Raw genomic sequence first — 13,360 nt, 5'->3', positions numbered from 1 at the left:
AGGCACGAGCTTTGTGTCCATCCCCAATCCAGTTCTCCTGTGCTCTTGGAGCAGAAAGGGAAATCTGCCACTGTTCCTGCTACATTTCCCAAGGGTTCCCATCACTAAAATTCTGGGAACTGCCCCAAGCATCCCTTTGCAGGCTTTGCCTGTGCCTTTGGCTGCCATTCCCTATAGCCTCCTTCCTTGGGCACCAGGCGTGCTCTGGACAGCTGCCTTGGCGGCTTGTCTCCCTTGTCCCTTTTTGGCAAATGATTTGTTTGCCCTTCCCCCTGAGTTGTACTGTGCACCTCTACCTGCCTCTCTCATCCTACTCTGCCAGCCCCTCCCCTCCCCTGCAGGTCCTGTTTGTCCCCCTACCCCTACCGGGTACTCATGGCTCCAGGCCATGGCCTAGACCCGAGCTGCCTGCTAGGGCTTTCTCCAGTGATGTTCATGTTCAGCCCGCACTGTCCCAAGTGGTAGCCATTCATCATGTGTGGCTGCTGAACATTTGAAATGTGGCTAGTGCAGCCACGGAACCAAATTCTTAATTTTACTTAATTTCAATTTGAACAGCCACACATAGCTAGTGGGTGGGACCACTTTTGCCTCGCCCTGTCCTGTGATGCCTCTCTGTTAACAGTGGCTTCTGAGGGGCCGGTGCAGGACACCCATCTGACCCGCGCAGTCTGCATGTCCTCCACTCCCCCGGACTCACCCCTTGTGCTGTCCTCCTCCTCTGCTGGCCTGTGCCCCGTCCCTGTGGTTACAGGCGTGGCCTCCTTTGCCCAGCCCGGCCAACTGCCTTCAGGGCTCCTGCCACCAAGTGCCCCCTCACAGCACCAGCCGGAGCCTCTACTCCCAGGTGATGTGGAGGACTTCAGGACCTGGAGGGCAGGCAGGACCCTGGATTTCTATCCCTAATTCTCCTGAATCTGCAGCTGTACCCTCCTTCCAGGCTTCCGGCTCTTCCAGTGACCCCACCTCTGCCCACCCGCACCCCATTCAGAAGCTAGGTTCGCTGGGAAATTGCTCCCTCAGCATCTGTAGAACTTCCTCAAGAAGTGAAATCCCCAGGTCCACTTTGAAGGAGAAGAAGGGATCACTGAGGTCTGGAGCAGGTGTCCCTTGGAAGGGGGGAGTGTCCAGAAGGTCATTGTCAGAGTAGTGGGGGAGGGCGCCCGCCAGTGAGAGCGTGGAGGGCAGGGTGGCCGAGTAGGCCGCGTGGTAGGCGGGCGGGGGCTCCAGGATGTTGGGGCAGCTGGAGCTCTCTCGGTAGAGGCGGGGAGGCTTGGGTGGGGCCAGCAGGGTGGCCCGGGGCTGCTCGTCCCCCCACAGAGGCAGGCGCCGGCCATCTGGCCGCCCTCGCAACTCCCGGATGACTTCTCGGTTGCTGTACTCCTCGTGGTCCCCGCCAGCCGTGCTCGCCTGGCTGAGCACGCTGCCCTGTCGCCGGAGTCGCCGCGGCCGCCCCAGGTTCAGTCGCTTGAAGAAGGAGGCATTGCGGAAGGAGCCTTTCTGCCAGGTCTCCATGGCACGCAGGGGAGCCAGCAGACAAGCAGCCCAGTTCAAGAGTAGCTAGTCACCATGGGGTCCCTGCTGGAGCAGTGACTGGCTAGAGCGGTGGGGACAGCCCCGGCTAGAAGCACAGACTTTTGGCCAGCATCTTGGACGGCAGCAAGAGGTCCTGGGACGAGGGTGCTTTTGTCCGGGAGAGCCGAGAGGTGGGAGTTCCTCGAGACAGGAGTTTCCCAGAGGGACAGGCTTGGCCTGGTTACGTGATCTACAGTGGGGAAAAACCCCAGGAGGAAGAAGCAGCACTTACTGGAGTCGGAGTGCGGGCAGCCCCACCTGAGGTGCCAATGATGGATGTCGAGGTGCTGGAGCAGCCTGGGCTGCTTCCCTGGTGGCCGCTGCTCTGGGTGGGCCCGAGCTCGCCTTGCCTTCTGGTTCCCTGCACTTGGCCTCTCCGCCGCAGCGCCCAGACTCTGATGAGTGGCTTGGCTGTTTGTACCAGTGTGTGGCGGTGGGGATTGTTGTTTTCAGGTGACTCAGTCAGGTGGGAAGCCAGGTTTCATGCTCTTAGGTAATTGCAGCATCCGCGGGCCGGGATTGGGCCAGCTGTGGCCAACACCCTGGGGCACTGGGGAAGCTTCGGATTCCCCTGAGGACTCTCTGGGGGCAGCCCTGCTTTGTGCGTCACCACTGTTGCTTCCTTTTCCCCCTGCAGCCTCTCTGCCTGGGGCCCTAACCCCCTTCAGCCCCCCAAGTGTCTGCGAGGGAGGGGCCCCAGGAGGGTGGGTATTAATTGAAAGGCAGGCATGTGGAACAGTTGGGGAAGGAAGAGAGACCTGTCACTAGTGTGGGTGACTCAGTCCTGGGGCCTGGTGACAGGCCCTCATTAGCCAAGCCTGCAGGTACGAGGGGGAAGAGGCAGAGGGTGTGTTAACGGGAAGCAGCCCCATGCCTACAAAGGGCTGGCCCCTCCTTCGGCTGGGCTCAGGGCATGCCGGGGTGTCTCTGAGGTTTGATCTGCAGGGCAGTCTTACCTTGGAAAGCGGGGAGCTGCTCTCCCCTCGGCCTGACACCCAGTCTGGCAGTTCCTCATCTTCCTGGATTTACTCCCATAGCCTCAGGGCGGGAGGGAGCAGTTGAGGGCTGAGGTCCTGCTGCCTTCTGTCCTGCTGCCTTCTGTCCTGCCTTGCTCCAGTCCTTCCCCGTGGGTCACCTGCGCCTTCTTTGGGGTCCCCTTTGTGGAAAGGGCTGAGCCACACAGGGCTGCCTTGAAGTGTCAGCTGTGCCCTGGGCCAGGTTAGGTTGGTGGGCCTGGCTGGGAGGGCTACTGTTCTCCAAGATGCCACAGCCTGGGACAGAGAAGGAGGCTGGAACGGTCAGAGAAGTGGGGGGAAGGAGGGGTATCTGGGCTGAGTCACACTTCCTGGTTCTCTAGAGCCCTAACCTCAAACCAGTTGGCCATGGTGTGTCATCTTAACCCAGGTCACTCCCTTCATATTCCCCAGGTCACTGACCACTGAAACTCCCCCGGCTTATTAGTGAGCGAGCACTCGCTGGGTCTGCGGCAGGACAGGCTCTGCAGTTGGCTGTGTCCGCACCCCCTGGCCTGGCTCGGCTCACTGTGTGCCAGCTCAGGTGGGCCTCATGCTTCACACAGCTTTAGCTACACTGACGGAAGAAGTGCTTTGGTTCCCGCGGTAGACCCTGTGGCGGTGTAGGGTTGGAGGGGGTGGGAGGATCGGAGGCCATCGCAGAGCTGCCTCTTGGGCCCACAACACTGGCGCGTTGGGTTGGTTGTTTATTATTTTGATTATTGACATATAGCACTCCTTACTCCCCCGCACTGTGCCGGCAAGATCATAAAAGACAAAGGCACGGGCCCTGCCCTCCTGCAGGCCTGGTGTGTATTTTTAGGAGGGGAGTGGCTTCATGCGTGTTTCTCTCTCCTTCCAGTGCGGGGGCTGACAGAGGCCGGGTGGAGGGCAGGGCTCCCCGCTCTCGTGTCCAGGCAGGAGCCGCACTGCGCACCGCGAGGAGGCGGGCAGCCGGGAGGGGGCAGTGGTCTCGCAGAGCCCAGGGCATTTCTGTCCCTCTGACAGTGTCCTCACTGGATTGATTTCCCCTGTCGCGGGAGGATTTTTTTTTTTTTTTTTTTATTTGACAGAGAGAGATCACAAGTAGACAGAGAGGCAGGCAGAGAGAGAGAGAGAGGGAAGCAGGCTCCCTGCTGAGCAGAGAGCCGGATGCGGGACTCGATCCCAGGACCCTGAGATCATGACCTGAGCCGAAGGCAGCGGCTTAACCCACTGAGCCACCCAGGCGCCCCTGGAAACCTGTGAAAGTAGGAGCCACAGGAGGCGAGAAGGAGTGTCAAATAAAAGGCAGGGAGGCAATGAAGGGTGATGGCCTGGCAGGCGCGTGGAGTGATTCAGCCCAGGATGGAGCAGGGCTGACTATGCGTGGAAGGCCTGGGGGGCGGGGCTGATAGCTGCTCCGGATGGAGGGGAGGAGGGCCCTCTGAGAAGTATGGGGCCTCCTCACTCCCTGACTCAGGACTAGTTCTGCCTAGGCCAGCCCTCCAAGTCTGGAATGTGGGGCTGCACCCTGCTGCCCTGACCGCTGTCCCCTGGTTCCCCCCTGCCCCCCAGGGCTCAGTGCTGTCGGAGAGGGACTATGAGAGCCTCGTCATGATGCGCATGCGCCAGGCAGCGGAGCGGCAACAGCTGATCGCCCAGATGCAGCGGGAGGACGAGGTGGGGCAGCCCACGTAGTCTTCTAACTCCAGCCCACTCACCCACAGCCCCCTTCTTGAACGTCACCAATAAACCTTTCTTTTTTTCTTTTTCTTGTTTTTTTTTTTTAAACAAGAATCTACATCTATTGCATATGTAGGCGTAGGGTGCTGGCCTGACCGAGCGCGTCCTTGGTTCCTGGACTCTGCCCGAGAGGGTTCCACCCAGGCCTGGCTCTCCCTCCCCGGGAGTGAGCCGACCCCCAGGGAGGGGCTCCGCGCAGTGAGAGTTAGTGGGCCAGCAGAGGAGCAAGTACTCGACACAGGCCTTTATTGACTTTGACCAGGTACACAGGACCCTCCCGCCCAGTCCTGGGCTGTTTCCTTGGGGGCTCCCAGTTCCCGGCCAGGGACAGCCTGGCTCTTTCGGGCCCCTCAACCTGCGCACAAAACACGGCCTCCTCCAGGGCTCTCAGCCAGGCCAAAAAGCTGGAGGGGCAGCTGGGAGCACCAGGGCAAGGGCCCTGCCCTCTCACCCCATCCTCTGGGGCTGAGGCAAGTTTCAGAAAAGGCCATTCACAGCCCAGTGGTGCCCGGCTAAGGAAAATGACAATTTGGGAAGAGAGGGGCCAGGCGGTGAGTGAATGGGGACTCAGGATCAGGGCCCATGGCATCTGCTCAAAAAAGGCGTGCTCTGTGTGCTCAGTGTTCGAGGGTCACTCCTTGTGCAGGCACCACACCAGTGTCTGGCCCACCCCGGTCATGCTCAGCACACGGAAGCCCCTGCGTTCCAGTTTGTCCAGCACTATGCGAGGAGGATCGCTGACAAAGTACTCATAACTGTGAAGAGAAGGGGGAGAGGGGACAGCGTCAGAGGGCACGCAGTGCCAACTCCCCGCACAGGTGTCTGCTGATGACGAGGCCGGGTCATGATGGATACTTGCTGGGTGCCTTCTAGTGCCAGGCTAAGTGCACACTCCCTGCCCCCTCCCCCGCCAAGCACTGGGCTTTCATATCTTGTTCCTTCCTCCCAACAACCTAAGGAAGGTACCACGATTGCTCCCATTTTGTAAACAAGAAATCTTGGAGGGTTGGGTAGCTTTCCAAATGTCATTGGGATCGCAGAACCCACGTTAGTCTGACGATAGCCCCACGTGCACGGGGCCACTGCGCTATTCAGGAGGAATGGCTTGTTCTCTCCAGGGTGCCCTGCAGGGCTCTGCCCCCTCTTGCTGCCCTGCCTGTCCCATGGTCCTGGGGCAGTAGGTTGACCCCGAATAGCTCCTGGCTCTGGGTGCTGCTCCCTGGCACAGGGAATGCTGGCTGTCCCTTCTTTCAGGGCTGATTGACTGAAGGGTTGTCAGATAAAGGGCTCAAGCCCCAAGCTGGGCATCTGGAGGCAAATGCCTCCTGGTAAAGGAATGGGGTTGTGTTCAGCCCTCCAACCCTGACCCAAGGGGCTGGGGCCAGCTTGCCTCCTTTCTCCCCTCTTTGAACTGGGGCTCATTCTTGCAGCACTTCTTGCAAGCTCCAAGCCTGTGGAGCTGGGGTGAAGAACGCCAGGGGAGGTCCCCAGGTAGTCCCCAGGCAGCAGCCAAGCTGGAAGTAGGACCCAGGCTGCCTGCTGCCTATTTGTAGAGTTTAGCTTTCTTAGTCAGCCAGCCAGAGATAAACCTTTCTCTCTATGCTGGTCTTTGTCTCAGTGGGGTCCAGCTCCGAGATGATAGGGCAGGGGAAGGAGCAGTCCACTTATGGAGTCCTCTATGCAGCTGGACTCTGTCCTGGGGTTCCCTTGTGAAGGGAGGGCCAGTGAGAAAGCTTTCGGAGCAAGCTGGGGGGCTGTGGTAAAGCCGAAGGCAGGGCTGACTCCACAGAGGATAGAGCCCCATGACGTAGGCAGGACCTGAGGCTGGGCACTGGCATTGTCCCTGGGCTTGGCTGTGTAAAGGAAATGGATAGTGCTCGGGGTCCTGCAGGGAGAGAAGATCCTTAAGAATGCCAATACTTACAAGTTGTTTCCCAAGGCGCTTCTCTTGGAAGCCCCCAGATACTGCATCAGCTCTGGATCTGAGTGTTCATCGCCCACCATGGTAGGGCCTACCTCCTGCAAGACAAGCCACAAGGGCTGCTTAGCTGGCTGCCAGGGAGAGGGGGAAGGCTCTCTGCCCTTCCTCCCCTGCCTGCCAGCCCTGAGCCAGCTTCAGTTCAGCGCTGGACAGGGTGCTGAGGAAAACCGGGGGCTGAGCGCGAGCTGGGAAAGGGTGGAGCCCTAAGTGATCAGGCCAGGCAGTGTGAGGCGTCCCTAGCCCTTCCAAGCCCAGATGGTCGTTGCCTGCCTCCTGGCAACTTCCTGCGAGGCATCACTACCCATGTTTGTGTGTCTCAGAATCACCTGGAAAACAAACGAAAACCAGTCCACACAAAAACTGATACGGGAGTGTTCATCACAGCGTTATTCACAAGACCCAAAAAGGGGGAGACAGCCTAAGTGTTTGTCATCTGACAGTCGGATGAACTGACGGAGCCACACAGTGGGATCTTACCTGGCAAAACAGAGGAATGGGTAAGTACCCGTGCCCCCTACAATACAGATGATCTTTGAAAATGCAGAAGTGAAAGAAGCCAGACATGGAAGTAATTAGTGGTTACTAGGGTTGGGGGGCTCAGGTGCAGTGAGGAGTGACTGCTAAGATATAGGGCATGGGTACAGGGTGTCTTTTCAAGGGAATGGAAATGTTTTAAAATTGATTGTAGTGATGGCTGTACAACTCTTGAGTATACTTTAAAAAATAAGGAACTGTACACTTTAAATTGGTGTGTTCTTTGACATGTATGCTATGTATCAGTAAAGTTGTCATATCTAATATAATATATAATTATATATACACATACATATGTGTGTGTATATATATATTTTTTAAATCGCCTGAAGAGCACTGAATTCGCCAGCCCCAGGTGTAGAGAGTGTTTTGGGAGGTCTGGGAAGGGGGCCAGGAGTGCACATTTTAACTGCCCAAGTAACTGGTTCTCTAGGTCTCCGCCAGGACCTCGCCTGTCCCGGCAACCCCACCACCCGCGCCCGCTGTCTCCATCTCAGGGGAGCTGTGCATGCGCTGACCGAGTGGGAAAGAACGGAGGTGCCGGCTGGGCTGCCCAGTCGAACCATTCTGGAGTTAAAAGGGGATTCCTGGGGCGACCAGGACAGTCTTGGATGAGGAAATTATACCCAGAGAAAGGGGCGTCACTTCTGACTCCGGAATGGTCTCCCCACCTCTAACCACAGGTCCTGTCTCCCTTCTTTCTCTCCTAAAGGTTTTCTGGAAGTGCCCGAGGGTGCTGTGAGTAGCTGTGGATGGGCCAGGCCCTTGTTATAGGTGTTTTAGCGTCTTAGCACGTCGTTTTCTTTTCCAAACCTCTTTTCCCCAAAGTATTTCCACTCCCACCCACCCACCCCCACCCTTGCGGAGTCGCTCTTTGTAGGGCAGTGGGTGCTGTACACGTGAGGCCAGGGCTTCCAAGCTTCCTTGGGTGGGCAGGTAGGACAGGAGCCTCAAAGGCCCCAAGCTCACTCCGCGGGCGGGGCCGCACGCACCCTAACCGCTTCGCGGCCCTGGAAGCGCGTGCCGGTCAGAACTTCCCGAACCCCGTGTTCCCAGCTGAGTCCGCTCCCCAGCCCCCAACCTGCGGCCCGAGGGGGCGTGTCCCGGGCGGCTTCCGGGTCCAGTCTCTGGCGGGCGCTGCCCGAGAGGGAGGCGCCAAGGTGCAGTGGAAGCTCCCTCTGCCCCCACCCGGCCCCAACCAACTCCTTCCCAACTCGCAGGGCGCGGGTACTCACCATGCGGATCTGGGTGCTGATGAGCACGTAGGGCATGGTGCGCGCGTCCCGGCCGGGCTCCCACCCAGGGCTTTGGGCTCGGCGCCGACGCCAGCCTCTCTAGCTCCGGGACTGTGCCCGCAGCCCAGAGTCCAGTTACTCCAGCTCTGGCCTCGGGCTGTGCCAATCCCAGTGCGCCCGGCCCGTGACTGCCGCGGCCGGCCAATCGGGAGCGGGCACCCGTGACGCGCCCCCGCACTTGATGATTCGGTCCGCCTCCTGCCCTCGGGGCAGTGCTCTGGGACATTGCTGTGGAACATCGGCGCGCACCAGCTGCGTGGAGTTGGGGGTGGTCTAGCGGGCTAGGCGGGCTGTGGCGGGGCGTGCTGTAAAGCATGCGTGTTGACCGTTCGCCCGCTTTCTGCAGCACTTTGGGCACTAGGTTCCAAGTCCCCGTCCCTGTGGAAGCAGAGCAGGGAAGAATCCGCGACCCTCCCAAAAGGTCCCTCCCAAGCTCAAGCCCTCCCCACCCAGGGACGCCTCTAAAGCTCTTAGTGGATCCCCACTTCTGGTCCCCAGGACACATTCTCCGGGGACTCCGTCACCGCACGGGAGACAGGGGTGGGACGCTTGTGGCTACAGCTAGAATAACTACTTCGTGTGCACCGCACCTTTCCGCCTCCCTGACTAATTCCTAGTGCAGCGGCCGAACCTTGCATTTCTGTGCCCCCATAGGTAAATCTATAGAGGAACCTCATGCGCGTTTGGCTGTGTGTCAGTCCCCGAGCGATTTAAACCAATGGAATCTGGCCCCCACTTCGGAGAGCTTCCCGCGAAGCTGGAGAGATGCAGCGCACACGCGCCAAATCACAAGGCAACACCTGAGGCAAAAACAAACTACATTCCCGGACACCAGCCACCGATTAGAGGGCGGCAAGGGCACTCGGTGTGTCCACGCCCTCATCTAGGTGTTTCAAAATGTGAAAACTCAAAAGATTCTCTACCTGCCTTGTGATTGGTTCTCTAAAAAAACAAAGCAAAACCAAAACAAAACAAAACAAAAAATAGCCTGTAACCTTCCCTGGCCCTTGAACAATCTTCTCCTCCCGGAAGGGCTCTTACAGGCCTGCTCTGTGCCTCCAGCAGCTTGACAGATGTGGAGAGCGCTGGAAGGGAAACAGGCAGTTGTAATCCTAAAGGACTCTTTCAGGTCTGTTTGACTATTCTGTACTCCCTCCACCTATTCTCCACCTCCAAGACTGGAGAGAGAAGATCCTCGAAGGAGATCCAACGAAGGAGTCATTAAAAGATTAATACTCAGGCCATATAAAGAACTCCTACAAATCAACAATAAAAAGATAAATCAATAGAAAAAACATGGACAAATGACTTGAATAGGCACTTTCAAAAGAGGGAATGGAAATGGCCGGTAAACCGATAACATGATGTCCAATATCATGAGAAATTCCAGAAATGCAAATCAAACTATTTTATTTTCTTTTTTAAAGACTCTTTTATTTTATAGAGAGGCAGAGCAAGTGCCATGGGGGAGGGGCAGAGAGCGGGGGAGAGAGAACCTCAAGCAGACTTTGGGCTAAGCTCTGAGCCCATATGGGGTTTGATCTCACCACCCAGAGATCATGACCTGAGTGGAAAACAAGAATCTGAGGCTTAACCAACTGAGCTGCCCAGGTGCCCCTCAAACTATACATATATTTTTAAAGATTTTATTTATTTATTTGAGAGAGAGAGTGAGGGAGAGACAGAGCATGAGTGCGGAGAGGAGCAGAGGGAGAGGGAGAAGCAGACTCTCTGCCGCAGGGAGCCTGATGTGGGGCTTGATCCCAGGGCTCTGGAATCATGACCTGAGCCAAAGGCAGACTCTTAACCAACCCAGCTACCCACGTGCCCCTCAAACCACATTTTAAACCACAATGAGATACTACTATAATGATTTGCTAAATGAATAGATAAATCTGTAAACATTGAGTATTGGTGGAGAGGTCTAACAATGGGAACATTACTGTTGGGACTGGAAAGTGTTACGATTGATACAATCACCTTGGAAAACAACATAGCTTCATCTAACAAAGCTGAAATTGTGCATGGGGATGCAGATAAACATAGTCAGGAATAAATAAATCAGGAAAACTCACTCATCAGGATGCATGTATAAGGTTATATGGGACACCTGGGTGGCTCAGTCGGTGAAGCGTCTGCCTTCAGCCGAGGTCACGATCCCAGAATCCTAGGATCGAGTCCCACATCAGCCTCTCTGCTCAGTGAAGAGCCTGCTTCTCTCCCTCTGCCTGCCGTTCTGCCTACTTGTGTGCGCGCTCTCTCTTTCTCTCTCTCTCTCAATAAATAAATGAAATCTTAAAAAAAAAGAATATTCATAACAGCACTGTTTGTACTCGGCAAAAAATGGAAACAGTCCTTATGTCCATCAAAAGTGGAGTAAGTTGGGGCACCTGGGTGGCTCAGTGGGTTAAAACCTCTGCCTTTGGCTCAGGTGAAGCTCTCTGCTTGGCGGGCAGCCTGCTTCCCTTCCTCTATCTCTGCCTGCTTCTCTGCCTACTTGTGATCTCTGTCTGTCAAATGAATAAATAAAATCTTAAAAAAAAGTGGAGTAAGTTTTTGGTTGATTGATACAACAAAACTGCATAGCCATAAAAAATGTGAAGTGCACAAGTAAATTGTGGAAAAATAGGGAATAATTCTACTTAAAGCTCACAACTTGCCAAACTAAATAATACATTGTTTGGGGATAAAAATATAAGGTTAAATTACACATCAATTAAAAATATGTGGTGAAATTATAAAGAAGAGTAAGGGAATGATAAATGTAATATTTAGGGCAGTGTTCACCTCTGAGAGAAGTGAAAGGGACTAACTAGGCAGGGACAGCCATGCTGGAGTCTTAGAAGGAAAAAGTGATGTTCTCTTTCTCACACTAGCACCTGGATGCTAAGGTTATACATGTCTTCAATCCTTATTGTATTATAAATACCCTTTTGTAGCTATTAAATATTTAATAATAACAATTTTTTAAAAAAAGATTTTATTTATTTATTTGACAGAAATCACAAGCAGGCAGGGAGGCAGGCAGAGAGAGAGGGGGAAGCAGGCTCCCTGCTGAGCAGAGAGCCCGATGTGGGGCTCGATCCCAGAACCCTGAGATCATGGCCTGAGTCGAAGGCAGAGGCTTAACCCACTGAGCCACCCAGGCGCCCCAATAAGAACAATTTTTTTAAGTGTCAGCTACCTGAGTGGTCAGACACAGGGGGGTAATGCCACCATCCCAAGGCATTTGACTATGTTGCCTGTCTTGGAAGAGCCAGGTGGGTAGATGAAATTGGCCTGTTTGGAGCAGAGATGAGATCAGGAATCTGGGGGCTGCTGCTCTCCTCTCTCAGGCTGGGCTGGGGCGAAGAGGAGATAGGAAGACAGTGCCATCTTAGATGGCCAGGGCTTTATTACACTTGCAAAACTGGTCTGCAGATGCCACAGAAGATAGAAAGCTCCATCCAGAATCCCCTACCCCGCTGCTGACTGCTCTGGCAGCCACATGCCCACCAGATAACATCTTTAATATCCAGAGGGAAATGAATTCCCCTGCTTGGTCTGCCCATCTGGCCTCTCCTCTTGCCACAATCCGTTTATCTGGCAGATCTTCCTCCCCTGCAGGAAGAGAAGAGATTGTTCCTCCACAAGTCAGTTTTTCATCATGAGGGCATTGTCTGGGTGGTGGGGCCTGGGTACTGGTTATTCCTTCTTTCCTTCCTCCCTCCACATTCAGCTTCTGTGGGTGGCTTCTGCGCTGGAGTTCAGGGAGTATGGAGATGAATTGAGCATGAACCCCAACCTGGAAGAGTGAACACACTAGTGGGGTAGCCAGACTAGAAAGCAGATATAATGGAGGTAACACCTCCAAATGTAATGGAGGTAACCAAGCCTCGGGAGCAAAGAAAAATTAAAAGATTAAACCCACCAAGGTGGTAGTCTGGAAAGGTTCCCCAAAGAAAATGACTTTTTATTCTCTCCAAAAATTAATATTGTCTCTTACTACTGAAGATACACATGCTTATCTCAGAAAAATGAGAAAAATTTAGGGGAAAAGTATATAAAAACACTCTTTTCTCACCACCAAGACAATTATAGTTCATGTTTTTAATAAGATATCAATTGAACTGAATCATTAGAAATGAGCAGGAGAGGCATTGGTAAATTTCTATTCCTTAAGCTCTGGGGTCGGAACCTTGTTGCCTTTAAGTTATTCCTTACAATGTACATTACATTAAATGTACTCTCTTCTTTGTAAAATATCTCACAATTAAAAGGTAAATAGGGGTGCCTGGGTAGCTCAGTGGGTTAAGCCTCTGCCTTTGGCTCAGGTCATGATCTCAGAGTCCTGGGATCCAGCCCCACATCGGGCTCTCTGATCAGCAGATAGCCTGCTTCCCTCTCTCTCTCTCTGCCTGCCTCTCTGCCTGCTTGTGATCTCTATCTCTGTCAAATAAATAAATAAATAAAATCTTTAAAAGGTAAATAAATATAATATCTAGACAAGGATTTAAGGAGGACTCATTTAGATAATTCACCTGTCACTAAACGAAATTTTAACTTGAAAGAAATGTTGGTGGTAAAGCTGAAATCATAGTCCTGTATTTTCAGTTTTTAAAATTATAAGAAGTTGCATAAAATCTCAAAAGTTTAAAGTGGAATTATAAAAATCAATGGGCCATGGTGGTGTTAACCTTAAAAATAAAACTGCCAGGGGCGCCTGGGTGGCTCAGTCATTAAGGATCTGCCTTGGGTTCAGATCATGACCCCAGGATCCTGGGATCCAGCCCTGCATCAGGCTTCCTGTTCCATGGGAAGCCTGCTTCTCCCTCTCCCACTCCCTCTGCTTGTGTTCTCTCTCTCACTTCGTCTCTCTCTGTCAAATAAATAAATAAAATCTTAAAAAAAATAAAGATTTTATTTATTTATTTGACAGACAGCGATCACAAGTAGGCAGAGGCAGGCAGAGAGAGGGGAGGAAGCAGGGCTCACAGGACCCTGGGATCATGACCTGAGCCGAAGGCAGAAGCTTTAACCCACTGAGCCACCCAGGTGCCCCATAAATGAAATCTAAAACAAAACAAAACAAAACAAAAAAAACCCCAAAAACCCTGCCAGTTGTTTTACCAACAAAACATAGGTTTATTCAGGGATAGCAGAGGTTTGTAATCCAGGACAAGAAAGCTACAGCAAAACCAGAGGCAAGTTCAACAAACAAAGGAGAGAAATGTTATTTTACGGAAAAGGAGGAAGTT

The 13,360-nt window shown here is 53.7% G+C and overlaps 3 protein-coding genes across 9 annotated transcripts in view; 1 reads left to right on the top strand and 2 right to left on the bottom strand.

The window, feature by feature from the left end:
- Positions 1 to 8,050, top strand: part of DNAJC17 (DnaJ heat shock protein family (Hsp40) member C17) — a 46,334-nt gene extending 38,284 nt beyond the window's left edge. For 2 of the 7 annotated variants that reach the window (XM_046008867.1, XM_046008873.1), the window contains 2 exons: positions 4,146 to 4,250; positions 6,615 to 8,050. In XM_046008867.1, coding sequence (XP_045864823.1) covers positions 4,146 to 4,250; positions 6,615 to 6,716 — 207 coding nt within the window. In that variant the 3' untranslated portion in view covers positions 6,717 to 8,050. Of the gene's footprint in view, positions 1 to 3,002; positions 3,604 to 4,145; positions 4,344 to 4,365; positions 4,442 to 6,614 lie in introns of those variants that run through there. The other 5 variants (XR_006818736.1, XM_046008869.1, XM_046008871.1 and 2 more) reach the window with 5 other exon arrangements.
- On the bottom strand, positions 975 to 3,003 carry C6H15orf62 (chromosome 6 C15orf62 homolog). Its single transcript, XM_046008875.1, has one exon. The coding sequence runs from the start codon at positions 1,513 to 1,515 to the stop codon at positions 988 to 990; it is 528 nt and encodes a 175-aa protein (XP_045864831.1). The 5' UTR covers positions 1,516 to 3,003; the 3' UTR covers positions 975 to 987.
- Positions 4,543 to 8,218, bottom strand: GCHFR (GTP cyclohydrolase I feedback regulator). The gene is made up of 3 exons (XM_046008877.1): positions 8,064 to 8,218; positions 6,238 to 6,332; positions 4,543 to 5,068 (listed from the first exon to the last, which is right to left on the bottom strand). Exons 1-3 carry the CDS (start codon positions 8,097 to 8,099, stop codon positions 4,945 to 4,947), a joined length of 255 nt encoding a protein of 84 aa, XP_045864833.1. The 5' UTR covers positions 8,100 to 8,218; the 3' UTR covers positions 4,543 to 4,944.
- Between the last annotated feature and the right edge of the window lie 5,142 nt (positions 8,219 to 13,360).

The sequence above is a fragment of the Meles meles genome, chromosome 6 (assembly GCF_922984935.1).
Source record: "Meles meles chromosome 6, mMelMel3.1 paternal haplotype, whole genome shotgun sequence".
In the NCBI taxonomy this organism is placed as follows: domain Eukaryota; kingdom Metazoa; phylum Chordata; class Mammalia; order Carnivora; family Mustelidae; genus Meles; species Meles meles.
The sequence above is the reverse complement of the archived record's forward strand: the minus strand, read 5'-3'. Positions and strand labels throughout refer to the sequence as shown.

Excerpts from the sequence above, each read along its gene's own strand:
- C6H15orf62 (XM_046008875.1), bottom strand. The coding sequence starts at position 1,515 with ATGGAGACCTGGCAGAAAGGCTCCTTCCGCAATGCCTCCTTCTTCAAG.
- GCHFR (XM_046008877.1), bottom strand. The coding sequence starts at position 8,099 with ATGCCCTACGTGCTCATCAGCACCCAGATCCGCATG. Across the intron at positions 6,333-8,063 it reads TCAGCACCCAGATCCGCATG|GAGGTAGGCCCTACCATGGT; the intron begins GTGAGTACCCGC and ends CTTGTCTTGCAG. Across the intron at positions 5,069-6,237 it reads AGCGCCTTGGGAAACAACTT|TTATGAGTACTTTGTCAGCG; the intron begins GTAAGTATTGGC and ends TTCTCTTCACAG.